This window comes from Schistocerca cancellata, chromosome 3, assembly GCF_023864275.1.
Source record: "Schistocerca cancellata isolate TAMUIC-IGC-003103 chromosome 3, iqSchCanc2.1, whole genome shotgun sequence".
NCBI lineage: Eukaryota > Metazoa > Arthropoda > Insecta > Orthoptera > Acrididae > Schistocerca > Schistocerca cancellata.
Window position 1 is genome coordinate 740,518,873 of NC_064628.1, and position 27,997 is coordinate 740,546,869.

General features: G+C 42.7%; 1 protein-coding gene across 1 annotated transcript in view; it reads left to right on the forward strand.

The window, feature by feature from the left end:
• Positions 1-18,963, forward strand: part of LOC126175744 (integrin beta-PS-like) — a 188,814-nt gene extending 169,851 nt beyond the window's left edge. Inside the window, exons 13-14 of the mRNA XM_049922699.1 lie at positions 11,654-11,793; positions 18,855-18,963. Coding sequence (XP_049778656.1) covers positions 11,654-11,793; positions 18,855-18,929 — 215 coding nt within the window. The 3' untranslated portion in view covers positions 18,930-18,963. The remainder of the gene's footprint in view (positions 1-11,653; positions 11,794-18,854) is intronic.
• The last annotated feature ends 9,034 nt before the right edge of the window (positions 18,964-27,997 follow it).

A 27,997-nucleotide genomic window follows, 5' to 3' on the forward strand; every position in this document is an offset into this window, starting at 1 on the left:
GTTGCACAGGAGACACATCAAGTTTAGCAAAAATATAATGTATAATTATTTACAGAATTTTTTTACACTATTTTAAGAATAATGCCAATAAATACAACACTACAATATTTACTATAAATTAACAGTTTACCAAGTTCCTTTGTTGTACACAGACGACACTGCAATATAGCTATTGATTTTTATTGTTCAAAGTGTCAGACTGTCTTCCATGAATTCTTCAATGGTGTAGTAACACTTCTCTATTAAAATAATATGGAGTAAACTTTTCAATGAACCAAGGTCCATTGTTAATATGTTTCTTCCTTTTAATTTGTTATATACTTTTAGGCCCATGTACAGTGGTGCCTGAGCATAAAGCTTTAAGTGATGTAAAGGAAATTTGAAGTTTTCCTTGTGACGAGTACCACAGCTATATGTTTCCATATTGGCCCAATGCCATCATCAATTACAATTGCAGTGACTACGAGGTCTTTGAGATTGGGCTGTAGATCAATGGAAACGTGTCATTTGGTCAAATGAATCATGTTTCTTGTCAACCCAGGTTGACTGTCGTGTTGAGTACACCAATACACTAGCACAGTGTCTGTAAAGTTCGATGTAATTTTTCTTTCAGACATGCAAGCATGCATTGCAAAGCCAAGGCAACCTGATGATAAAATGAAATAAGTAATTCTCTGTGCAGAAATCACATAATTGTGTGATGGGAAGCAGACACTGGGACATATGGAAATTTCAGCCTGTTTGTGAAGCACACCCAGATGGGGTTGGGTTGTTTGGGGGAGAAGACCAGACAGCGAGGTCATCGGTCTCATCGGATTAGGGAAAGATGGGGAAGGAAGTCGGCCGTGCCCTTTCAAAGGAACCATCCCGGCATTTGCCTCGAGCGATTTAGGAAAATCACAGAAAACCTAAATCAGGATGGCCAGATGCAGGATTGAACCATCATACTCCCAAATGCAAGTCCAGTGTGCTAGCCACTGTGCCACCTTGCTCGGTCATGCTCAGATAGCTGAAGCAGGTGATCACTCATGTAAATCAGGAAACCTGGGTTTGAGTGCCAGTCCAGCACAAATTTTCATTTGTTTTCAGTAAATTATATAGCTGTTGTGGTAGCATATTTGCAATTTGTGAATACATCTCATGATTTAATATGGCTATCAATCCTCAGCACTGTCTGTTCCTTTGGATATGTAAGCATTTCTGAAGAAATAATGCATCAAACTTTATTGACACTGCCAAATACAGACACTGGACTAATGTATTTCATATAAACCTTTCATTGATCTTCATCCGTATTATTGTTAGGTCAATTTTTAGGTCATTTTAGGTAATTTTTTTGTAATTTGGAGTTCTCTTGTATCTTCCTGTAATCTATTTAATGTTGGTGTTACTATTCCACAGTTGTTCTATTATTCTCTTACTAATTATGTTTTCTGGTGTTCTGATCAGACGTCCAAAAAATGACATGTGTGTCTTCCTGACTGTGTTTATTACTGGTTCTATTTTTTTGCACACTGTCTCATTTGAAGCTAGTCTCCTATGGCTATTTACTTGATATTGTTTACTTAGGTATGTCCTAATTAATCTTCTTTTTATCTTCACTATTCTGTTAATTTCTGCTGTATTAGCTGTTTTGAAGATGGTTTCAGCTGCATATGTTATTTCTGGCATTGTGACTGTTTTATAAGGTTTTAATTTTGTGTATGTGTTTTTGATAATGTAATTTGCTTTGGTAATTATATGGTATGGTATGATAGCCCATCATACCATACCCATAAAGAGGGTTTTGATTTGGAATTGCAAGGGTTTGGTTCAAAAATATGGGTCCCAAAAGAGAGCATTGCAGCAATGGACTGCTAATGGGATTCAGTGAAACTGTTGGGAGCTGTGTGCTGAACTGGTCAAGACTGGCCAGAATGTTATAGAATCTTCCAGGAGATTTGAGAATGTTCAGTTATGTTATAGAATCTTCCAGGAGGTTTGGAATATTCACTTATGTTATAGAATCTTCCACAATGTTTGAGAATGTTGTAGAATGTCCAGGCTATTTGAAAATGTTCTCAGATGTTCCATTATCCTGTTGTGGTGATGATATGTTCCAGTGATGGTGAGACATGTGTCAGTATATTTTTAGAAATGAAATGTATTAGGAGTGAAAAGCATATTTAACTACACAAAGGAAGAGAATGGATAGACTGAGAGAAAATGTAACAGAATAACATTGAAATTAAATTAGAGGTGAGAATTAATTAGACACTCCGAAAGCAGACACAGAGGTATTGCTGAATAAACAAGATTATGAAGTGAACTAAGCGGAGTTCTAATGTGTGAAGTTTATGAAAGACAGTGACTGCAAGTTTATGAACAGAGCATTAGTGTAGGACAAGTGCAAAGCTGAAAGAGTAGAGAATACAGTGTGGCATATGAAGCGTTCTGTTCTGTAAATAAATGAATAAGTGAGCTACAAAGTATTTTATTTCAGAATAGGGTATTGTTGAATACTTTAGAGAATTTAAGTGTAGTTTTAGCATTCAAGAGTATTTTTGATCATGAAATACTAACATTTTTATGATTTTTTTAATGTTCATTTTTACAGTCTTCTTGAGTGATGTAGTATGTTCTCAGGAAACAAATGAAAATAAACACCAAGTGAAGTGAGTCTTTTTCAACTAGTTACACAGTAAAATATAAAGAGAGGCAATAAAGGGAGGGACAAGAGAAGCATGTGGAGCTAGAGAAACCTCTTATAGCTACAGCGATGGGCATATCTTATGCCTCACCCTCCTTCCAGTGGGACCATCAGTTTGATACTTCTCTCTGCCACCATCTTTACTTAACTTTATGGGCATAAACCCTAATTCTTAGTTTTCTCACTGGTACATTTTTCTCATGCACTTCTCCTTGCTCAACTCCTTCACTCTGAATCCACAACATGAAACTACCTGTCTCCACTTGGGTGAATTTTCTATTATTTTTTATTCTTGTACTCTTACCATGCCCTATTTACTGTTCTAGTTTCCCTGCCCATCTTTCAATTTGTATCACACATCTTGACTTGCTCTGCACCATTCAAAACAACCACACCATAGTAATTTGAGGCTGTAGGTGCTTTCCCACATGTGACTGCATCTGTTTTCTGTACTGGTTCATGTGTTCAGTCATTCATTTATCATATGATGTAGATCATTTCATGAAGAAAAATATCCAGGGCCGTCAAACAAGTCAAAGATTATGTTGAAAAGTGCAGGAGCTGTAAGAAAATCAAATACTTACTAGCTATTGTCAAACTGGTACAGTCTGTTCATACTTTCTGTAACTAAGTTTAACATAATAAAATTAACCAGTACCATTATTTTGAAAGAAAAAATACTCTTACTTTTGTAGATGCATTACACATTTCTTACCTTCCTAATGCTAGCTTAATGATTAATGGAAAATCTCATATAGAGACGTGAAACAAATACTAACAAAGAGATAGAGGGGCTGGCCAGTACTTACCTCAGCTCAGTACAGCCGATAGATACACACAAAACAAAACCGAAAATTTATGTTCCTAGCTTTCGGAACAAATGTTCCTTCATCAGGGAGGAGAGAGGGGAAAGAAAGGGAAGAAGGGAAAGGAGATTCAGTTACTCACAACCCAGGTTATGAAGCAACAGGGAAAGGAAAATAGGGAGGGTAGCAAGGATGGAGGCATGGTTGTCAGAGGGAAGCCAAAGATATTCTACTGTAAGTACTGTGCCAGCTTCAAACCAAAGAGGATGCATACAGAAGTAAAGAGGTATATAGTATAAAGATAAACACAACTATGCAGGATGAAAAGATGCGTGAATGGCTAAGAGGAAAGGGAAAGAGGAGAAGACTGAAGAGTAAATGGGAGTGAGGTTGTTTAACGTAGGTTCAGTCCAGGGGGATGGCGGGATGAAAGGATGTGTTGGAGTGCAAGTTCCCATCTCCGCAGTTCAGACCAAATCTCAACTATAACCACAGTCAAATGCCACATATCGCCAGTCCCAATTCAGTCCTAAACCTCTCATCCAGATCCCTCTCTCCTCCAGAGACATCTGTTCTGTCAAAAGGCTTAACCTTTAGCCCCACGCCTAAATTCAACCACACTGCCCTGGTTAAAGATCTCCTCTCATTCACCCGGAACCTCAACTGGAAATACCACTTCACTACCCAAACACAGCCCCCAAATACTAGACCCAGTGTTGAACCCTGTCTAGAACAGTTCCGACTGCCTTCTCAAAGGGATCCTCCTCCCCTCCCCCAAAACCATCCCTTGCAGACATTTCAGGAATTCCTCACATCCAGTGTTGCCTCCCAGTCCTTCTTGAAGAACATCCCAACCACCCCCAACATCACCCCAGCTGAATCCCGTGCCATTAAGGAGCTGAAAATAGACCGCTCTATTGTCATCCTCCCGGTGGATAAAGGCTCCACAACTGTCATACTTGACCGTGTGGAGTATGTGGCAGAAGGACTGCGTCAACTCTCCGACACCTCAACCTACAAAGCTGTTACCCAGGATCCCATTCCCTCCATCCAGACTGAGCTGCAAAAAATCCTAAGAATCCAAGGTCCCTCACAAGGCCTCACAACGGCTTCCATAGAATTACTCACTCCACCTGAGCCACGTACCCCTACCTTCTACCTATTACCCAAAATCCACAAAGAGAACCATCCTGGCCGTCCCATTGTAGCAGGCTTCAAAGCCCCAACCGAACGTATCTCAGCTCTGGTAGACCAGCACCTCCAACCTATCACCCGCAGACTCCCATCCTACATCAAAGACACAAACCATTTCCTAGAACGCCTCAAATCCATTCCCACTCCTCTCCCACCTGAAACCTTTCTTGTCACCATAGATGCTACATCCCTTTACACAAACATCCCACATACCCATGGTCTCTCTGCCCTTGAGCACTACCTCTCCCAACGCCCACCCGAAGATCTTCCAAAAACCTCGTTCCTCATCACACTTACCAACTTCATCCTCACCCATAATTACTTCACTTTTGAAGGCCAGACCTACAAACAAATCAGGGGAACGGCCATGGGAACCAGGATGGCTCCGTCCTATGCCAACCTCTTCATGGGCCGCATGGAGGAGGCTTTCCTGAAGACCCAACAGCTGCTTCCCCTGGCCTGGTATAGGTTTATAGATGACATCTTTGTGGTCTGGACTCATGGTGAAGAAACACTCCTTAATTTCCTCCATAACCTCAACTCCTTTTCGAATCTGAATTTCACCTGGTCCTTCTCCAAAACCCAAGCCACCTTCCTGGATGTTGACCTTCATCTTGTTGAAGCTCACATCCACACCTCTGTCCATATCAAACCCACAAACAAACAACAGTATCTTCACTTTGATAGCTGCCATCCATTCCACATCAAACGCTCCCTTCCCTACAGCCTAGGTATTCGTGGCAAACGTATCTGCTCCAGTGACGAATCCCTCAACAATTACACCAATAACCTGACCAGTGCTTTCCTCTCCCGCAACTATCCTGCAGACCTTGTCCACAAACAGATCTCTCGAGCAATACATTCCTCCCCGTCCAACAACAATGTTCCTACCCCCAGACCACACAGAAGCATCCCCCTTGTCACCCAATATTATCCTGGCCTCGAAAACATCAACAAATTACTCCGCCAGGGATATGATTTTCTCAAGTCAACCCCTGAAATGAGATCATCCCTTGACAAAATTCTCCCCACACCACCCAGAGTTTCCTTTCGTCGGCCCCCTAACCTCCGTAACATCCTTGTTAAACCCTACAATATTCCCAGACTACCTTCTCTACCCAGCGGTTCCTACCCCTGTAACCGACCCCGCTGCAAAACCTGCCCCATGCATCCCCCCACAACCACTTACTCCAGCCCTGCTACTGGTAAAACGTACACAATTCAAGGCAGGGCCACATGTGAAACTACACATGTCATTTACCAACTGACATGCCTGCACTGCACAGCCTTTTACATCGGCATGACAACAACTAAACTGGCTGAGCGCATGAACGAACACAGACGAACTGTCCGCCTAGGAGATGCCCAATACCCAGTAGCGGAGCATGCCCTGCAGCATAATTCTAGGGACCTAGGAACCTGCTACACCGTATGTGCCATTTGGCTTCTCCCACCCAACACCAGTCCCTCTGAACTGTGGAGATGGGAACTTGCACTCCAACACATCCTTTCATCCCGCCATCCCCCTGGACTGAACCTACGTTAAACAACCTCACTCCCATTTACTCTTCAGTCTTCTCCTCTTTCCCTTTCCTCTTAGCCATTCACGCATCTTTTCATCCTGCATAGTTGTGTTTATCTTTATACTATATACCTCTTTACTTCTGTATGCATCCTCTTTGGTTTGAAGCTGGCACAGTACTTACAGTAGAATATCTTTGGCTTCCCTCTGACAACCATGCCTCCATCCTTGCTACCCTCCCTATTTTCCTTTCCCTGTTGCTTCATAACCTGGGTTGTGAGTAACTGAATCTCCTTTCCCTTCTTCCCTTTCTTTCCCCTCTCTCCTCCCTGATGAAGGAACATTTGTTCCGAAAGCTAGGAACATAAATTTTCGGTTTTGTTTTGTGTGTATCTATCGGCTGTACTGAGCTGAGGTAAGTACTGGCCAGCCCCTCTATCTCTTTGTTAGTAATGCTAGCTTAATATATATACAAGTGCAAAAAAATAAAAGCTATCTAATACACACATCAAAAAAAGGTTTGCACCATCTTTGTTCCAAGAGTTCCAGAACCTGTACAGAAAATTGGAATAGAGATCAACATAAACATCATTTCTGCCCTTTTTATTGCTCATGAAAACCACGCATTGCATGTTGTACCATCACATAGTGAGACCTTCAGAGGTGGTGGTCCAGATTGCTGTACACACCAGTACCTCTAATACCCAGTAGCACGTCCTCTTGCACTGATGCATACCTGTATTCATCATGGCATACTATCTCCAAGTTCATCAAGGCACAGTTGGTCCATATTGTCCAACTTCTCAATGGTGATTTGGCGTAGATCCCTCAGAGTCTTCGGTGGGTCACGACGTCCATAAACAGCCCATTTCAATCTATCCCAGGCACATTCGATATGGTTCATGTCTGGAGAACATGTTGGCCACTCTAGTCAAGCGATGTCATTACCCTGAAGGAAGTCATTTACAAGATGTTCATGATGGGGGCGCAAATTTTCATCCATGAAGACGAATGCCTTGCCAATATGCTTCTGATATGGTTGCACTATCGGTCAGAGGATTGCATTCACGTATCGTACAGCTGTTACGCTGCCTTCCATGACCACCAGTGGCGTATGTCGGTCCCACTTAATGGCACCCCAAAACATCAAGGAACCTCCACCTTGCTGCACTCTCTGCACAGTGTGTCTGAGGCATTCAGCCTGACCGGGTTGCCTCCAAACATGTCTCCAACAATTGTCTGGTTGAAGCATATGCGTCACTCATCGGTGAGGAGAACTTGATCCTAATCCTGAGCGGTCCATTTGGCATGTTGCTGGGCCCATCTGTACCATTCTGCATATGTGTCATGGTTCCAGAGATGGACCTCACCATGGACGTGGGGAGTGATGCACATTTTGTAGCCTATTGTGCACAGTTTTGATTGTAACATGACGTCCTGTGGCTGCACGAAACCATTATTCAACATGGTGACATTGCTGTCAGGGTTCCTCCAAGCCATAATCTGTAGGCAGCAGTCATCCACTGCAGTAGTAGCCCTTGGGTGGCCTGAGTAGGCATGTCATCAACATTTCCTGTCTCTCTGTATCTCCTCCATGTCTAAACAACATTGCTTTGGTTCACTCCAAGATGCCTGGACACTTCCCTTGTTGAGAGCCCTTCCTGGCACAAAGTAATAATGTGGATGCGATTGAATCATGATTTTGATCATCTAGGCATGGTTGAACTGCAGACAACATGAGCCGTGTACCTCCTTCCTGGTGGAATGACTGGACCTGATCAGCTGTTGGAACCCCTCCATCTAATAGGTACTTCTCATGTGTGGTTGTTTACATCTTTGGGCAGGTTTAGTGACATCTCTAAACAGTCAACGTGATTGTGTGTGTGATACAATATCCACAGTCAATGTCTATCTTCAAGAGTTCTGGGAACCGGGGCGAAGCAAAACTTTTTTTGATGTGTGTACCATAACAACAGAGGCTCATTTGCAATGAACACTGGCACTTATCCTGCAGCTAATAGTAATCTTCAATCTCTTGAATCCATGAGAGTGTGCTGAAAAATAATGCCTCCATTGTTTTTATGTGAAAACTCGTAAAGCTTTTTAAATAAAACAAACTTTATTAACATTCTACATCTTTGTTTTTCATTTCGCGTATTTATTTCTCAATGTAGTCACCTTGTCGGTGGACACATTTCTCCACCAAGAGACCAGTTGGTTGACATATTACTGCACATTGTTTGACTTTGTTAATGGAGCCATAACCTCACCTGTGCTTGCATCATTTCATCACTATCAAAATGAAGTCCACGGAGGTGTTCTTTAAGTTTCGGACACAGATGAAAATCGGATGGGGCTGTATGGAGGATGATTGATGACAATGAGCCCACAGAATCAGATTGTTGGAGATGGCGAAGTGTACATGTGTGGCTTGGCACTGTCATGCTGAAGGAGAGGGTGCTCCATCTATGGATTAACTCCATGAATTTGTGCTTTTTTGTGAGAGATTACAACACGTTGTTTTTCATGCACTGATATAATTGTGTTACACACCAACATGTTACATGCCACAATTGGGAGACCTCTAGCACCAAAAGTTTGCAAGTTGCATCAGCAAAATGGGAAATGAGATTGGTAATATTTATGACACATAATAAATCAACCAATACTGAGAACAGAATGAAACAATTTGGAGGCATTACTTTTCAGTCCAAGCTCGTACATAATCAGATAACTTGTAGAATGAGTGGCTGATAATTAAAAATGTTAATTTTGTTTTGAATTTACAGAGATCACCAATTTCCTAGTTTGTCATATAGAGCTTGTTGAGAACCTTAATACAAGAACATAGAAACCCATCCGAACTCTAGGCATGGCAGCAAAGTCTATGTGAAAATTGTTTCTCTGTATTTTATGTGGTTACGTAAACAACAGTTCAAATGATTTTTCTTTTATTTCTATTATTAACTGTTATTTACAGTAAGAAGCACCTTCTGGGAGGTAAGTGTTGTAATTCTGAGAGCTCTGCAAGATGTACACATTTTTACTGCTGAATTTTGTTGAATGAATACTTCCATTACTTTAGCTGCAACACCCCATAAGATAATTCTGTAAGTCAACAGGATGTCAAAAGATGCAAAATAACAAAACACCCCAGTCTTCAGTACAACATGCTGAAACATACTTATGAGTGTAAAATGTATCCAGGTGAGGTTCTTCATTAGTTTTAGATGTTAAATGAATGCATGGTGTCTGTTCTTTTGGACACGACTGAGAGAACATGCACCATACATTTACATAAATGATTTGCCTCGACTGATCACGAACTGACCACCTTCAGTACAGGTGCACAATCACGTTCAACCTCCTGTGAAAATCTCAAACTAGTAAGCATGGAGGACAAGGACTGAGACAGTGGCTAGGTGGTACTCAGTGGGAGTGTGGGTCAGCTGAGACGGGTGCTGAAATAGTCTGCGCAATTGCAATAAACAGTGTCCAGATGGCACAGCAGTTAACACAATTGCCTAGTAGGCAGGAGATCAAGGTTCAAGTCCTGGGCCAGCACATATCTTCGTCATTGCCACTAATTCTATATGAAGTCCCGATGCAGCTGACATCAATTATTCCTTCCCTATCCTTTCGACCCCCTCCATCTTCAATTTATATAATGTTTCACAAGAACAGACACCATGTGTTCACATAACTGATTCACCTCGATGGGCCATGAATCCACCACTTTCAGTGTGGATGCACAATTACATTCAATGTTGTGAGGGAATCTCAAAGCAGCGAACATGGAGGACATGTTCGGGAACCCAGGATTTGTTGCTTACTAGGCTGTTCCGTTAACCACTGCACTGTCTGGACACAGTATTTATCGCAACTGTGCAGACTATCTCCGCACACCTTTCAGCTGACCTACACACCCACCAAGGTGGCACTCGGTGGGTGTGTAGGTCAGCTGAAAGGTATGGCAAGATAGTCTGCATAGTTGCGATAAATACTGTGTCCGTATAGTGCAGTGGTTAACGGAATGGCCTAGTAAGCAAAAAATCCCGGGTTCAAGCGCCAGTCTGGTGCACATTTCACACATCACCACTGATTCTGCATAAAGATCTGATGCAGCTGACATCAATAATTCCTTCTCTGTCCTTTCCTTTCTCCCCCTCCACCTTCAATTTACATAAAAGTTTCAGATGTGTTGGCTCTATCTATCCTGCTGGTCCCCTAAGGAATTTTGCAAATGGTGATTTATTTTTGAAATAGGAGGCTACTTTTATTTGTTTGAAACTATTTAATGTGACTCTTTGTAAAAGAAAGGCTTAAACCATTGGCTGTGAACCATTTGCAGGTCTGTACAGTTATTGTGTGGTCTGTCTGTTACGGTTGAATTTAGGCCCCTGATTAGCATGTTAATGTCATCACTGAACATGAACAGTAATTTAGTCATTGAGAAGTTTATTTATGTTGGCTAGGAACAAAAGGACTTCACTACAAAACTTACTGGACTCCACATTTCAATTGTCCCCATTCTGAGTTTAATTTTATTCATGTTATACAATTTCTCACTTGTACTTTTTGCTGCCCATCATTGACATACAACTGCATCCATGCAGATGTGTCTATCTCCTACTTGACACCTCCTTTAAATGATGAGTCATAGTCTACAATCATCCCATTGTTTGTATTCCACACAGGATTTTCCATTATCTTATTAAACTTTAACAGCTGTTGGACTTCCACTCATTGAGAATGTGATTGGAAAATTAGGTGATGAAGAAACAATGGAATTTATACCACCAAAATAACTGTTGTTAAAGAGAAGTTACCACAGCTGGATAAAGTTGGAAGAGAAAAATAATCATGGCCTTGTTGAATGAATCATTTTGATGTGAAGCCTGCTTCTCTCCAGAGTGCCTCATAGAATGAGGAAAAGGTACACAGCAGAAGGTGATCGATCCATCAGCTGGGACGCTAAGCTCATTACGCCAACTGATGTTATACAAGGGGAGTAGGCCATGTTTCTACCCTTTCTCTTCTACCCGCTGTTACCATTAAAAATTCCACTACACGCTACACACAACCATCACAGTCACCAAAAATAATAGTTGCAGTTGAGATGCAGCTCTCATAATTCACCAAGGAAAGTTTCTCACTGGGTTGTGAGTAATGAACATTTTTCTGATTTAGATTGTTGCACTTTATAGCTAAAAATTCCATAATACTGTACTTTATTTTAGCACAGGAATGTAATGTAAGAATGTATGTTATATTTACAGCTCAAAAAATGAAATTAGAGCTGTTTTTTAAATAGTGTATTATACATTTGATATTGTATCAGTTAATAGATTTTTTAACATTTACCTACGTGCCACATGTAAGCATACAATTTGAAATGGTTATTTCATTAAGACTGTGACAGGATTATTTTTAATTTTGCAGTGATATCTGGAATTTTTCTTGGAGCAACTCTCCTGCTGGGAATCATATGTCTCATTATATGGAAGTTGGTGACCAACTATTATGATCAAGTGCAGTATGCAAAATTTGAAGAAGAAGCAAAAAGAGCCAGAATGAATGCAGTAAGCTATTTATGAGTTTTATATTTCAATTTTCTAATTTATTAGAAATATGTATCCCTAAGCATTCGTGGAAAAGTAAAATAAGACTACTTACTGATGGTACTACAATTCCATTGACATATATGGAAGGTGGCTGAATTTCAAGTTTTCAGAAACATCATCTCTTTCTTCTACAGCTAGAAATAGAGGAGGATAAACAGAAGGGACTGAACTTTCTCCAGCTGGTTTTTCTTCTCTTAAATTTCCTCTTGCATTAACATCTTTCATTTATAATTCTAGAATAATGACAAACTGTTGTGGAAAAGCAAATGTTCAGTCTGCAAGCCTGAAACTGTACTTTTTATGTCAGTAAATAACCTTTATATTTCATTTTACTTCAGAGAGGTGTATTCATACATTCATATTTTCTTGGAAATTTGTTCTATATACTTTTACTTTTGATTTATTTGCTTTTTATATTGCCTCCTGGTATCTGTGGCCTCTAAATTTTTCATCCAATACTGATGCCATTTCCATAAAAAGAAAAGAACATATTACCCTATTCTATATACAAAAGGCATTTACTTAACCACTTATTAGTAAGTTGGTGATTAAGTTTGTAACATTTTTGTTTTGCATGTTGGTGGTATTCTGGTTGGTATAGATTTATTTATTGATCATCATTTTCTATTTCACTGTTGCTATTTGAGTTTACATAATGTCATTTGAAGACAGTGAGTGGAGGTGTGGATGCTAGAAAATGGTATGCCAAGTGGAGAAATCGAAACAGTTCTGACATACTCTTTTGTTTAAGTTCAATATAGGGGTGACAGCAGTGGAGTCAGCCAGAAACATTTGCACCATGTATGAGTATAATGCCACTGGACAGAGCACAGCAAAAGACATTAGTGATTCAGCACATTCAGGAAGAACTTAAAGTCTTTGACGAAGATTGTTAAAATGCATTAATCCACAATGACCCACATCAGTGTACTCGAGAAATGGTAAATGCGATAAACCGTGATCATCCCACAATCATGTGACATTTGCATCCAATGGGGAAGGTTTAAAAATCAAGTGTATAGGTACTGCATGCTTGAAGCCAAAATCACATGTGCATCTCTGCTTGCTCGTTATCAATTGGCTCATGTACAACACTGACCATTCCTGTCCTGTACCATTGCTGGTGATGAAAAATGATGTCTTTATGCTAACATGAGGAATATAAAGAAATGGCTGAGGCAAAACAAAGTGGAAACCCCCCCTTACAAAGACCTGTGTGCATCCACAAAAGATAATGTTGTGCATCGTGTACTATGAACTGCTTCCCCAAGGTGTAACCATCACTACTGACATTTATTGTCAACATCTGAGTTATCTTGCAGACACAGTCCAAGAACAATGACAAAGAATACTGTGTGAAGTTATGCTACTCCACGATAGCACCCACTTTATTCACCTGGGACTGCAGCCTCAGATTTTCATCTTTTCCACTCTCTATCGAACAGTCTTCAAGGAACTTCCTTTCTGAAAAAAAAATTCACTCCAAACTTGGCATGACATGCTCTTTGCTTCAGGCCCCCGTGCTTTCTACAGTCACCGAATCAAAAATTTATCCCACCATTGGCAGAATGTTGTATGAAGGAGAATATACTATTGAGGACAAAAGTCTCTGTTATGTATATTTGTTTTGTTCATTAAAATTATGGAAAGACACTATAAACTTATGCCCCAACACAGTATATTGTCTCCCCTCACCCAATCAAACATGCATAATGCCAGCTGACAAAGGATCAGTTTTCTGACACTCAGCTCTTATCTCTGTAACTGCTTGTCTTTGACACCCTTTTATAATCTGTTGTGTCCTAGCCACCTTTCTTCAGCATTTGAATGAATGAGATTTTCTCTGGAACAGTATTTCCTTTCATAGAGAAGATTCACTTATTATATTTTCTTCTTTAATCCAACAACTGATTGCTTCTGTCTGATGTTTCATTGGCCTTTTCCATTTATTACTTTTGTCAAAGTTCTATGCTAGCTATATTTGAGCATTTATTTTTGTTTGATTTTGTTCTTCATTGTATTTTTTTTACAGTTCAGTAGAAGGCAAGAGTTATCTTGTTGTAAAGAACAAATCTGCCTTGGAACATGATACACTATGATGGCAGATGTTCCAAGGCATTTCTGTTTATATCTGTATCTGCCATAATGGCGTATCAGTGCAATTGTTTTATTTCAGCTTACATTCTTACTTTTGCAGCTCTGCTTCCAGTATTGTGGTAATCAAATATTCTGGAATGTTAACTAGCTCTTTACCAATAAGTAAAGCCATTAATAACCTTGATGGCTGGTGTGAATAGAGCAATACTTTACTAAGAATCATAATATTGGCTACCTTCCTCTGTCCTGGGAACCAATTTAATCATCAAGTTACTGGAGAGGACGTAAGACTTAACACTGAATCTGAAACAAAGTGTACCTAGGCAGCGGTGATTGCAAGTCCAAAAACAGGAAAACATAGAGAACCAAGTACGGATTAAATGCCAAACCTTTGCACCTGTAACACTGAGCCTTTACATCATTTATCAATAAATCAACTGAACTGCATTGGTTAACAAACTTATCAATAAGCAATTCCCAATCTGTGTCAAATTTCTTGGCTGTTCAAAGTGCAACATTACTTTGTTTCATTATCTGATTACACATATTATGTCTTGTCACAGAGAAGGAACTTCAGGGATGTGGAATACATCAAGAAGTACATCACCAGAGAGAATCTTGTCTAGTGTCTCACCATAACTGAGGTCACTTGAAAGACCAGGATAAATAATTTGTCATGGGACAGGTAGTGTCAAATGTAATGATAACTTTGACAACATTTCTTCATCTTGCTCTTCCTCCTCCCTCTCTCTTTTTTCCTTCTAAAGTTTTTCTATAAAAAGTCTTAATTATGTTTTCACAGTTTCAACAGGAAGCTTTCTGAATTCAAAGATTTCCTCCAGACAGAACATATTAAGAATTGTTTCCAGCAACTGAGTAAATGACCTCTGTTACAAACTGAAAACAAGTACAATATATTCAGTATTCCCCCCGTGAACCATGGACCTTGTCGTTGGTGGGGAGGCTTGTGTGCCTCAGCGATACAGATAGCCGTACCATAGGTGCAACCATAACGGAGGCGTATCTGTTGAGAGGCCAGACAAATGCGTGGTTCCTGAAGAGGGGCAGTAGCCTTTTCAGTAGTTGCAGGGGCAACCATCTGGATGATTGACTGATCTGGCCTTGTAACACTAACCAAAACAGCCTTGCTGTGATGGTACTGCGAACAGTTGAAAGCAAGGGGAAACTACAGCCGTACCGTAATTTTTCCCGAGGGCATGCAGCTTTACTGTATGGTTAATGATGATGGCGTCCTCTTGGGTAAAATATTCTGGAGGTAAAATAGTCCCCCATTCGGATATCCTGGCGGGGACTACTCAAGAGGACGTCGTTATCAGGAGAAAGAAAACTGGCGTTCTACGGATCGAAGCGTGGAATGTCAGATCCCTTAATCAGGCAGGTAGGTTAGAAAATTTAAAAAGCGATATGAACAGGTTAAAGTTAGATATAGTGGGAATTAGTGAAGTTCGGTGGCATGAGGAACAAGATTTTTGGTCAGGCGAATACAGGAATATAAATACAGTTATAATAGAAGGAAACATTCCACGAAGGAAAAATATATTTAAAAACAAAGATGATGTGACTTACCAAATGAAAGTGCTGGCAGGTCGACAGACACACAAACAAACACAAACATACACACAAAATTCAAGCTTTCGCAACCAACAGTTGCCTCGTCAGGAAAGAGGGAAGGAGAAGGAAAGACAAAAGGATATGGGTTTTAAGGGAGAGGGTAAGGAGTCATTCCAATCCCGGGAGCGGAAAGACTTACCTTAGGGGGAAAAAAGGACAGGTATACACTCGCGCACGCACACACGCACACACACACACACACACACACACACACACACACACACACACCTATCCATCCACACATGCACAGACACAAGCAGACATTTGTAAAGATGACTCCTTACCCTCTCCCTTAAAACCCATATCCTTTTGTCTTTCCTTCTCCTTCCCTCTTTCCTGACGAGGCAACCGTTGGTTGCGAAAGCTTGAATTTTGTGTGTATGTTTGTGTGTCTGTCGACCTGCCAGCACTTTCATTTGGTAAGTCACATCAACTTTGTTTTTGGAATATAAATACAAAATCAAATAGGGGTAATGCAGGAGTAGGTTTAATAATGAATAAAAAAATAGGATTGCGGGTAAGCTACTACAAACAGCATAGTGAACGCATTACTGTAGCCAAGATAGACATGCCTAGTACAGTAGTACAAGTTTATATGCCAACTAGCTCTGCAGATGACAAATAAATTGAAGAAATGTATGATGAAATAAAAGAAATTATTCAGATAGTGAAGGGAGACGAAAATTTAATAGTCATGGGTGACTGGAATTCGGTAGTAGGAAAAGGGAGAGAAGGAAACATAGTAGGTGAATATGGATTGGGGCTAAGAAATGAAAGAGGAAGCCACCGGGTAGAATTTTGCACAAAGCACAACTCAATCATAGCTAACACTTGGTTCAAGAAGGCTGTATACATGGAAGAAGCCTGGAGATAGTGAGATTTCAGAGAGATTATGTAATGGTAGGACAGAGATTTAGGAACCAGGTTTCAAATTGTAAGACATTTCCAGGGGCAGATGTGGACTCTGACCACAATCTACTGGTTATTAACTGTAGATTAAAACTGAAGAAACTGCGAAAAGCTGGGAATTTAAGGAGATGGGACCTGGATAAACTGACTAAACCACAGGTTATACAGAGTTTCAGAGAGAGCACAAGGGAACAATTGACAGGAATGGGGGAAAGAAATACAGTAGAAGAAGAATGGGTAGCTATGAGGGATGAAATAGTGAAGGCAGCAGAGGATCAAGTAGGTAAAGAGACAAGGGCTAGTAGAACTCCTTGGTTAACAGAAGAAATATAGAATTTAATTGATGAAAGGAGAAAATATAAAAATGCAGTAAATGAAGCAGGCAAAAAGGAGTAACGTCTCAAAAATGAGATCGACAGGAACTGCAAAATGGCTAAGCAGGGATGGCTAGAGGACAAATGTAAGGATGTAGAGGCTTATCTCACTAGGGGTAAGATAGAAACTGCTTACAGGAAAATTAAAGAGACCTTTGGAGAAAAGAGAACCACTTGTCTCAATATCAAGAGCTCAGATGGAAACCCAGTTCTAAGCAAAGAAGGGAAAGCAGAAAGGTGGAAGGAGTATATAGAGGGTCTATACAATGGCAATGTACTTGAGGAAAATATTATGGAAATGGAAGATAAGGTAGATGAAGATGAAATGGGAGATACGATACTGCGTGAAGAGTTTGATAGAGCACTGAAAGACCTGAGTCGAAACAAGGCCCCGGGAGTAGACAACATTCCATTAGAACTACTGACGGCCTTGGGAGAGCCAATCCTGACAAAACTCTACCATCTGGTGAGCAAGATGTATGAGACAGGCGAAATTCCCTCAGACTTCAAGAAGAATATAATAATTCCAATCCCAAAGAAAGCAGGTGTCGACAGATGTGAAAAGTACCGAACAATCAGTTTAATAAGCCACAGCTGCAAAATACTAACGCGAATTCTTTACAGACGAATGGAAAAACTAGTAGAAGCCGACCTCTGGGAAGATCAGTTTGGATTCCGTAGAAATATTGGAACACATGAGGCAATACTGACCCTACGACTTATCTTAGAAGCTAGATTAAGGAAAGGCAAACCTATGTTTCTAGCATTTGTAGACTTAGAGAAAGCATTTGACAATCTTGACTTGAATACTCTCTTTCAAATTCTGAAAGTGGCAGGGGTAAAATACAGGGAGCAAGAGGCTATTTACAATTTGTACAGAAACCAGATGGCAGTTGTAAGAGTCGAGGGACATGAAAGGGAAGCAGTGGTTGGGAAGGGAGTGAGACAGGGTTGTAGCCATTCCCCGATGTTATTCAATCTTTATATTGAGCAAGCAGTGAAGGAAACAAAAGAAAAATTTGGAGTAGGTATTAAAATCAATGGAGAAGTAATAAAAACTTTGAGGTTTGCCGATGACATTGTAATTCTGTCAGAGACAGCAAAGGACTTGGAAGAGCAGTTGAACGGAATGGATAGTGTCTTGAAAGGAGGATATAATATGAACATCAACAAAAGCAAAACGAGGATAATGGAATGTAGTCGATTTAAATTGGGTGATGCTGAGGGAATTAGATTAGGAAATGAGACACTTAAAGTAGTAAAGGAGTTTTGCTATTTGGGGAGCAAAATAACTGATGATGGTCGAAGGAGAGAGGATATAAAATGTAGACTGACAATGGCAAGGAAAGCGTTTCTGAAGAAGAGAAATTTGTTAACATCGAGTATAGATTTGCGAGAAAGTCATTTCTGGAAATATTTGTATGGAGTGTAGCTATGTATGGAAGTGAAAGCTGGACGATAAATAGTTTGGACAAGAAGAGAATAAAAGCTTTCGAAATGTGGTGCTACAGAAGAATGCTGAAGATTAGATTGGTAGATCACATAACTAATGAGGAGGTATTGAATAGAATTGGGGAGAAGAGAAGTTTGTGGCACAACTTGACTAGAAGAAGGGATTGGTTCGTAGGACATGTTCTGAGGCATCAAGGGCTCACCAATTTAGTATTGGAGGGCAGTGTGGAGGGTAAAAATCGTAGAGGGAGACCAAGAGATGAATACACTAAGCAGATTCAAAAGGATGTAGGTTGCAGTAGGTACTGGAAGATGAAGAAGCTTGCACAGGATAGAGTAGCATGGAGAGCTGCATCAAACCAGTCTCAGGACTGAAGACCACAACAACAACAACAACAACAACATATTCAGTATTGTTACTACATATCTTATTTTTTAAGTGTTTTTCTATAGAATTAGTGAAGAACGTAAGTAGTTGAAAATGTTCATTGTAACAGTATTAACTGAATTATAGCTTGTTTGGTGTCACTGTTCTGTAAGACCTTTTGTTTGCAGATGGAGAGTCCTCTCTACAAACCAGCAACATCAACCTACAGGAACCCACTGTACCATAAGCAGGCTGACAGTTAACTTACTCTATATGTAATACAATAACTCTCTCTCTCTCTCTCTCTCTCTCTCTCTCTCTCTCTCTCTCGCCGTGCATGTGTGTGTGTGTGTGTGTGTGTGTGTGTGTGTGTGTGTATGTGTATGTGTGTTGAGAAGATTAAATATAGTAGTTTAATGACTGTGTAATCTGTTGTACTAATCGGACTTTCAAGTTCACTAATCAGGAACCTGGAAAAAATATTGTGAATTTAAAATGCTTTGAAACCTCTTTTAACTAAAATCTATTGAATAAATATGTAACATACATTTGTGGATAACACAACATGGCAGTATTGAGATACATACTTTTAGCCATGTTCGATATTTTTTCTGTAAATGTGATGTATGCTTTTCATGTACAGTTATCATAAGCTTGCAGAAAATACAATGTATACTGGTTTGTATTGTGTACAACAAAATTTTTCAAAACAAAACGCCATCCATTGTTTGTTTTATAAAGTTTTCTGTGTATCTGCTATTGGCCATTTTCAACTGTAAGGCCATTATCTACATTTTCAGCTACATCTACATGTCTTCTCTGCAATTCACATGTAAGTGACTGACAGACGTTTCACTGAGCAACTTTCCTCTATTTCTCTACCATTCCACTCTCAAACAGTGTGTGGGAATAGCAAACACTTAAATCTTTCCGTGCAAGCTCTGATTTTTTGTATTTTGTTATGACAATCATTCCCACAAAAGTGTGCGGGAAAAGCAAACACTTACATCTTTCCGTGCAAGCTCTGATTTTCCATATTTATTTATGACAATCATTTCCCCATAAGTAGATGGTGTCAACAAAATACTGAAGTTGAATATTGAAGGTACAGATATCCCTATGCATCATGCTGCAACAGATGTTGCACAGACATATTTTGTATGTTTCTTGATGACTCTACAGTTGAAATTGGCCAATAGCAAATAAAAGGAAAAATTTAATAGCCTATAATGGACAATATTTTCTTTGGAAAAATATATTGAGCCAGTGGACTTGAGTAAAAACAAGATCATCTTACTAAATGTTGTATAAGCATCTCACATCTCCTGATTCAGCTTTTAAAACTACACTTTGCCCTTTTTCTTGCACCTAAACTGCAGGAGTGTTAATTATTATGAATATTCATCTGTAAACCTAAAATAAATTGATAGTATTTATGGAAATAAAATCTTTTTGTACAAAAAACATATGGGATACAGCCATTTTCCGCCTCTCTCTCCATTATCAACTTCACTAACTTTTTATTTTTATCCGTCCCCACTTCAGTTATATGTATAGGTACATGAATGGTAATTTACTCTGTTTTATCTCTCATTATCCTACATCTTCCATGGCTCCCGTGCTATTCCCTGCTCCTGCATGCATCTTAACTTTATGCACCTACCTTCACAGGCACTTGAGTGAGTTACACACGGTCCTTTCTCTGCTGCCCCTCACCCTCATTAGCCCTATTCCCTTTCTACCCTTCTGTTCCATCATTCTGAGAAATTTAGCCCTAATGTTATTTATTTTTTTACTGGGTGATTTCCACAATAAGCACATGTTTTTCAGAACTTAATCCAAAAACTGAACAAACACATATTTTTTTCAGTGTCTTAAGGCAAACTACAAATTTGTGTTTAGCACTCCAAAGAGTGTGTGTGTTGGGGTTTGTGGGCGCTCAACATCGAGGTCATCAGCGCCCTGACACACATTAAAAGGAACGAATGTGGAGAGACCTAATAAAACGGAAAAACACATTCAAAGAAAGCAGGAAAAGAGAGAAATTACTACATAAGAAAGTTAAAGCTAAGGGAAGGGAAAACATAGCAACAAGAATGACACAGGAAAGTGTCATTGGCTGGCCACTTACATAAAAGATGGGCGAGCTTGGCACACAGTGAGCAAATTAATATCCTCTCCCTAAAATCTTTGTAAAAACATTTGACAAGGCACAGAACTGTAAAACTTTAACCACATTCGTCCGAGTGTTGCCTAAAAGAGTTGGCAGGTCCGCTGGCAAATCAGCCGAGGCCCGCTGGTCAGAAAATAAAACACAATCCAGTAAAATGTGGCTCACAGTGACCTGGACACCGCAAGCACCACACAATGGAGGGTCTTCTCGCCGGAGCAGGAAGCCATGCGTCAAAGGGCTGTGGCCTATTCGAAGCCGAGTGAGGAGAACCTCGTCCCGTCGACGGGGCTGAAAGGAAGTACACCACACACGCGTTGTGGGCTTGACTAGACGGAGCTTATTGTCAGTCACTTCCAGCCACTCATCCTCCCACCGACACATGACTCGGGAGCTCAACAGCGAGGTGAGTGCGTGCAACGGGATAGCACACAGATACGTGTGGATCAAGACACGCCTCCTTGGCTGCGAGATCTGCCCTTTCATTCCCAGCAATGCCGACATGCCCCGGAACCCAGCAGAAAGCTACAACCTTCCCCAGTCGCTGTAGCCGGAGGAGGGCATCCTGGATGGTCTGGACTACTTTATCCGCCGGATACAAATGGTGCAATGATTGAAGGGCACTGAGTGAATCGGAACAGACAAGAAATTTAAGAGAGGAAGAAAGTCTCATCGGCTCCAGTGCCCGCAAGATCGCAGACAATTCTGCATCAAAGACAGTAAAAGTCTGAGGCAGGCGGACCTTGAGGACACGATCCGGAAAAACAACTGAGCAACCCACGGAATCCCCTTGTTTCGACCCATCCGTAAAAACAGCTACATAGTCGTGGTGCTCAGATAAAATAGCAGAAAATGCTGCAGTAAAAACGGTGGCAGGAGTGCAATCTCTCTTGTACTGCAATAAATCTAAAATCACACGTGGCCTCATTAGTAACCAGGGTGGCAGGCGGTTAAAACCCAGGAGTTGGGGTTGGACAGACTCCACACCGAGGGACTCAAGCACACAGTGCACTCTGATCCCAAATGGCAACGTAGCCCGGGGACGGCGGGAAAAAAGGCGATCCAGAGGTGGAAGGGCAACAAGATGGTGAGCAGGCGAGCTGGGAGCTGCAAGAAACTTACAAGCTTGGCGCACCAGCAGGAGCTGCCGCCGGATGGTAAGTGGCGGTTCGCCAGCCTCAGCACAGAGGCTGGGTACGGGACTGGTCCGATAAGCACCCGTAGCCAGTCGAATCCCAGCATGGTGAACAGCGTCAAGGATCCGCAAATAAGACGGCCTCGCTGACCCATATACTGTGCAGCCATAGTCCAGACGTGAGCGCACGAAAGCTCGATAAAACTGAAGGAGACGCGCCCTGTCCGCTCCCCAAGACCTGTGGCTGAGGCACTTGAGGATGTTCAGTGCCTTCAGCGTTCTGACTTTCAAGTCACGTAGGTGTGGCAACCATGACAACCTGGAGTCAAAAATGAGGCCCAGAAACCGCACTGTGTCTCCAAACTGTAGGACAGTATCCTCCATATGCAAGGCAGGCAACGTAAAAAGACGACGAGAACGATTAAAATGAACACAAACACACTTATCGGCAGAAAACCTAAAACCCGTCTTTGCAGCCCACTCCTCTAACCGCCGCACCGTTAGTTGCAATTGACGGCTCGCGGATGCAACACTAGAGGAGGAACAGAAAACAGCAAAGTCGTCCACAAACAAGGAGCACTGTACTGGACTCCTCACTGTAGACGTTATACTGTTGATAGCTATGGCAAAGAGGGTAACGCTTAAAACACTGCCCTGGGGGACACCGTTCTCTTGCTCAAAGCGATCAGACAGTGTGTTACCAACGCGGGTCCGAAAAAACCGCTGAGACAGGAAAGACCGAATGAAAATAGGGAGGCGGCCACGAAAGCCCCATTGATGCAGTTGTGCAAGAATACAGTGTCTCCAAGTAGTATCATATGCCTTACTGATATCAAAGAAGATACCGATACAGTGATGCTGACGGAGGAAAGCCTGCTGAATAGCCGCCTCGAGGAGGGTCAGGTTGTCGACTGTGGATCGAAATTTTCGGAATCCACACTGAAAGCGGCTAAGGAGCTGTCTGGTCTCTAGCAGCCAGACCAGACGACGGTTAACCATCCGTTCCAGAGTCTTTCCGACACAGCTAGTCAAGGCGATACTACAATAACTACTGGGACATGTGCGGTCCTTTCCTGGTTTGAGGAGAGGGATGAGGATTGCCTCCCTCCACGAGGTTGGGAACACTCCTGTGTGCCAAATGAGATTAAAACAGTCACGGAGGATTTCCTTTGACGCCGCTGGCAGATGTCGAAGCATGGAGTACCGGATGCGGTCGCAACCTGGTGCAGTGTCAGAAGTCTCAGTAAGAGCCGACTCAAGTTCCCACATGGAGAAAGGGGAGTTGTAGGCCTCAGAGATGTTCGACCGAAAGTTCAAATTCGCTCCTTCGACAGTCGCACGGTAGCGACGAAACGCTGGATCCTGGGTTGCAGTGGCAGTACTTTGTGCAAAATGCTCTGCCAGCGACTGAGCTATGGCGCTGGGTGTCGTTTGGAGGCATCCCTGGTTCAGGACTGCAGCTATTGGTAAACGGCTGCGTTTACCGGAAATCCTCCGGATGGCTTCCCATACCTTTGTGGAACAAGTGGATCGGTTGATGGAGTCCAGAAACTCCTGCCATGACCTTTTCTTGCTCTCTTTAATGACACGGCGTGCCCTGGCTCTCGCGATACGAAAGGCGGTAAGATTGACCGCTGTTGGGCGGCAGTTAAATCGGCGAAGAGCCGCACGCCTGTCACGGATGGCTGAACGGCACTCTTCTGTCCACCAAGGCACAAGGCGCCACTTACGAGTGCCAGAAGACTGTGGTATGGACAGGTCAGCAGCATGGTGGATCACAAGCGTGATGTGATCCACCCATTCCTGTACGCTGTTGTGTCGGTCAAAGACAGCCAACCGAGTGAACAGTGGCCAGTTAGCCCTGCCAATCATCCACGATGGTGGCCGCTGCTCCAGCAATACATCATCCAGGAGATGAATGCGGATAGGGAAGTGATCGCTGGAATGTAGATCGTCAATGACCTCCCAGTGAACGGAGTCAGTGAGGGTTGGAGAGCAGAAAGATAGGTCAATGGCTGAGAATGACCCTGTAGCACTAGAGAAATGAGTCGGAGTACCTGTGTTGAGGATGCACAACACTTGAGATGTTAGGAGGCTCTCCAAAATTCGACCTCGAGCGCAAATAGAAGTGGAGCCCCACAGGACATGATGGGCATTGAAGTCTCCCAGGAGGAGAAACGGGCGGGGGAGTTGGTCGATAAGGTTTGTGAGAGCCTCTAAGTTCACTGCATCCAGAGGGGGTAAATAAAGGGAGCAAACAGTAAGCCTACGACCGGAATAAATTGCAACTGCAACTGCTTGCAGGTCAGTATCCAGGGGGAGAGCAGAGGAGTGGTGGTCATTATCGACAAACACGGCGACTCCGCCTTTGGCCCTGTCTCCAGTCAGGTCATCTTTGCGATACAACCTATAGCCCCTGAGTACAGGAGCATCAGATTGTTTTAGATGTGTTTCCTGTAAACACAAGCACAGGGGGCGTTGCCGTGCTAGGAGGTGCAGTTCCTCCACATGTGCCCGGAATCCATTCACGTTCCACTGAATAATGGGAGCCATCTATCGGGGCAGGAGTACCTTCAGTCGCACTTTCTGTCGGGGAGGAGAACCCACAACAGGTGGAGGCTCAGTTTTGGGGCGAGACGATTGCCCCAGTCTGGCATCTACCTCCATCGCCTCAGAAGAGGAGTCGAGAGAGACGTCAGAGAGAGTGACATCCACATCAGCAGACTGTACAACTTCAGTCTCCTTTAGCGGGCGAGTCTTCACCTTTGGCTTGTGCTTCGATTTTCTGGCCTGAGGTGGCATTGGAGCCAAAACCTCAGAAGCAGTAGGGGGTGTAGAAGCGCTAGGCATGGCACAAGACTGGACCTGGGAAGGGGCAGGAAGTTCCATGACGTCAGCTACCACGGCCTGGTCAGAAGGCCGGGGAGGAGCAGCAGGCTTCACAGGAACAGCAGCAGCACATGTACATTGACAAACACAGGTGCTAGTGCTGACAGTAGCAACCTCCGTTTGTGTAGCGGCATCAGTTTTCAAGACTGGCTGTTTCAGAACGGAAGAAAAGGAAGCAGCGAACGTGGGCGGCTGCAGGGACTGGTAAATTTTCTTTGCCTCACCGTACGGGATGCGTTTGGTGGTTTTAAGTTCCTGGATCTTCCGTTCCTCAAGGAAAACTCTACATTCCCTACTCAACACAGGGTGATCCCCAGAGCAGTTGACACACTTGGGAGGAGAGGAGCAAGCAACTCCCTCATGAGCGGCTTTACCACATTTCCCGCAAGTGGCTTCCCCTTTACAGCCGAGAGTAGTGTGGCCAAAGTGTTGGCATTTAAAACACCGCATGGGATTGGGGTAATAAGGCCGTACACTGAGACGTAGGAAACCTGCCTTCACATGGTCTGGCAATTTGGTGCTGTTAAACGTAAGAATAAATGAGTCAGTTTTTATGAGAGCACCATCCACCCGTTTCATAACGTGTTGCACGTCGACAATTCCTTCCCGGGACCATTCAGACTTCAGTTCGTCTTGGGGGATGTCGACAAGATCTCTGCAAGTCACAACACCCTTGCTGTAGTTCAAGGTGTTATGAAATTCAGTCTCTATCGCAATCTCCCCAAGAAATTGTGCCTTCTGAAGGTTCTGGACCTGCTGGAAGCTAGATGTTTCAACCAGCAAGGTGCCATTGCGCAAGCGCTTTACAGACTTTAACGTGCCAGCAATACCCTCTAAGCCCTTCTGTATATAAAATGGCGAAACTTTTTCAAAACTCCCATCTTTTCTTTTAATTATGAGAAACACATTCTGAGAAGCAGAATGCGTTCTGTTACTAGTACCTGAATTAGGAGGACTGGCTACACGAGCCCTCTTGTTAGATTGGGTGTTAGAACCTACCAGCGGCCCACCCTTTCCGCTGGGAGGAAAAGAAGAAAAGTTCGAGGGTTCCATCTCGATCCCACGAGCAGCTAGGGAACTAAAGGTACGCTCAGACAGAGCCCCGCATGCCTGAGTAAGCCCTATACAACTGGGGTGTGGCAGGTGCCCCAGAGGTTGCCCGCTTGCGACTGTTCCACCTCAACAGCCATACATCTCATAGGCGCGGAGCACACCGGAAGATTAAGGGTTTTTTATAGAGGTTTGTTCCATCCTCGCGATCCGGGCGGTCAAGCCAAGATCCCCATTCCCTGAGACACACAACGTTCCACCGCCGCGCCGCACGGTGGTCGCTGAAGTGTACTCAGAGCTTACGGTGACGGGGGACAGGTGGCGCTTACCAGTCCCCAGCTCAGGAACCCCGGGGTCGCCAAGCCCGTACCCAGCAAATGAATGCTGAGCCCCTGGGGGCCACTCCAAAGAAGTGTTGCTGTTATGTTGTTATAGTCTTCAGTCCAGAGACTGGTTTGATGCAGCTCTCCATGCTACTCTATCCTGTGCAAGCTTCTTCATCTCCCAGTACCTACTGCAACCTACATCCTTCTGAATCTGCTTAGTGTATTCATCTCTTGGTCTCCCCCTACAATTTTTACCCTCCACGCTGCCCTCCAATACTAAATTTGTGATCCCTTGATGCCTCAGAACATGTCCTACCAACCGATCCCTTCTTCTGGTCAAGTTGTGCCACAAACTTCTCTTCTCCCCAATCCTATTCAATACTTCCTCATTAGTTATGTGATCTACCAATCTAATCTTCAGCATTCTTCTGTAGCACCATATTTCGAAAGCTTCTATTCTCTTCTTGTCCAAACTATTTACCGTCCATGTTTCACTTCCATACATGGCTACACTCCATACAAATACTTTCAGAAATGACTTCCTGACACTTAAATCTATACTTGATGTTAACAAATTTCTCTTCTTCAGAAACGCTTTCCTTGCCATTGTCAGTCTACATTTTATATCCTCTCTACTTCAACCATCATCAGTTATTTTGCTCCCCAAATAGCAAAACTCCTTTACTACTTTAAGTGTCTCATTTCCTAATCTAATACCCTCAACATCACCCGACTTAATTCGACTACATTCCATTATCCTCATTTTGCTTTTGTTGATGTTTTTTTTTTTTTTTTTTGTTTGTGGTTTTAGGGCACAAAACTTCTATGGTCATTAGTGCCCAGCCCGTGACTTAAGACAGTAAAAAACCGAAATTGAAAACCAGCAGCAATGGGAACAAAGTCAGAAAATTGGAGAAACTAAAAATAGAGGAAAGCTTAAAAATCTGCTACAGAAAGGGGGTGGTTGTCCCCAAAAAAAGCTTCAAATGACTGACGTCATTTCACTGTCACTAATAAACTGGAGAACGCGGTCGGCTGAGCGCGTGTCATCTGCTAAAATCGACGATAAATCAGGCGATAGCTGTAGCCGGGAGCGTAACGGATTAAAATAGGGGCATTCAATTAAAAGGTGTCTTACCGTCCACAGCTGAGAGCAATGGGGACAGAGTGGAGGAGGATCACCGCTTAAAAGATGTCGATGGCTAAAACGACAGTGCCCTATCCGGAGTCTAGCTAAAATTACCTCCTCCCGACGACGCGTTCGGGAGGAAGAGGTCCAAGCGCAAGGAAGGGCTTTCACTTCCCGCAATTTATTACGGGGAAGTGCCGACCAATGCGCATGCCATAAATGAGCAACTTGGCGACATAAACCGCTCCGTATATCGGTGAAGGGAAGCGACTGAATAGCTGGCCGAGGAAGAGAGACTGCAGCCTTGGCCGCCATATCGGCCGCCTCATTCCCACAGATACCAGCGTGTCCCGGGAGCCAGAGGAACGCCACCGAGACGCCCCCCAGGTGGAGCAAGCGCAGACAGTCCTGAATCCGGTGGACCAGAGGGTGCACAGGGTAAAGAGCTTGGAGACTGAGGAGAGAGCTGAGAGAATCGGAGCAGATAACGTACTGTATCCGCTGATGGCGGCGGATGTAGTGGACAGCCTGGAGAACAGCGTAAAGCTCCGCAGTATAAACCGAACATTGGTCGGGAAGCCGAAAGCGATTTGGGGTGTCGCCAACAATATAGGCACTCCCTACACCTAACG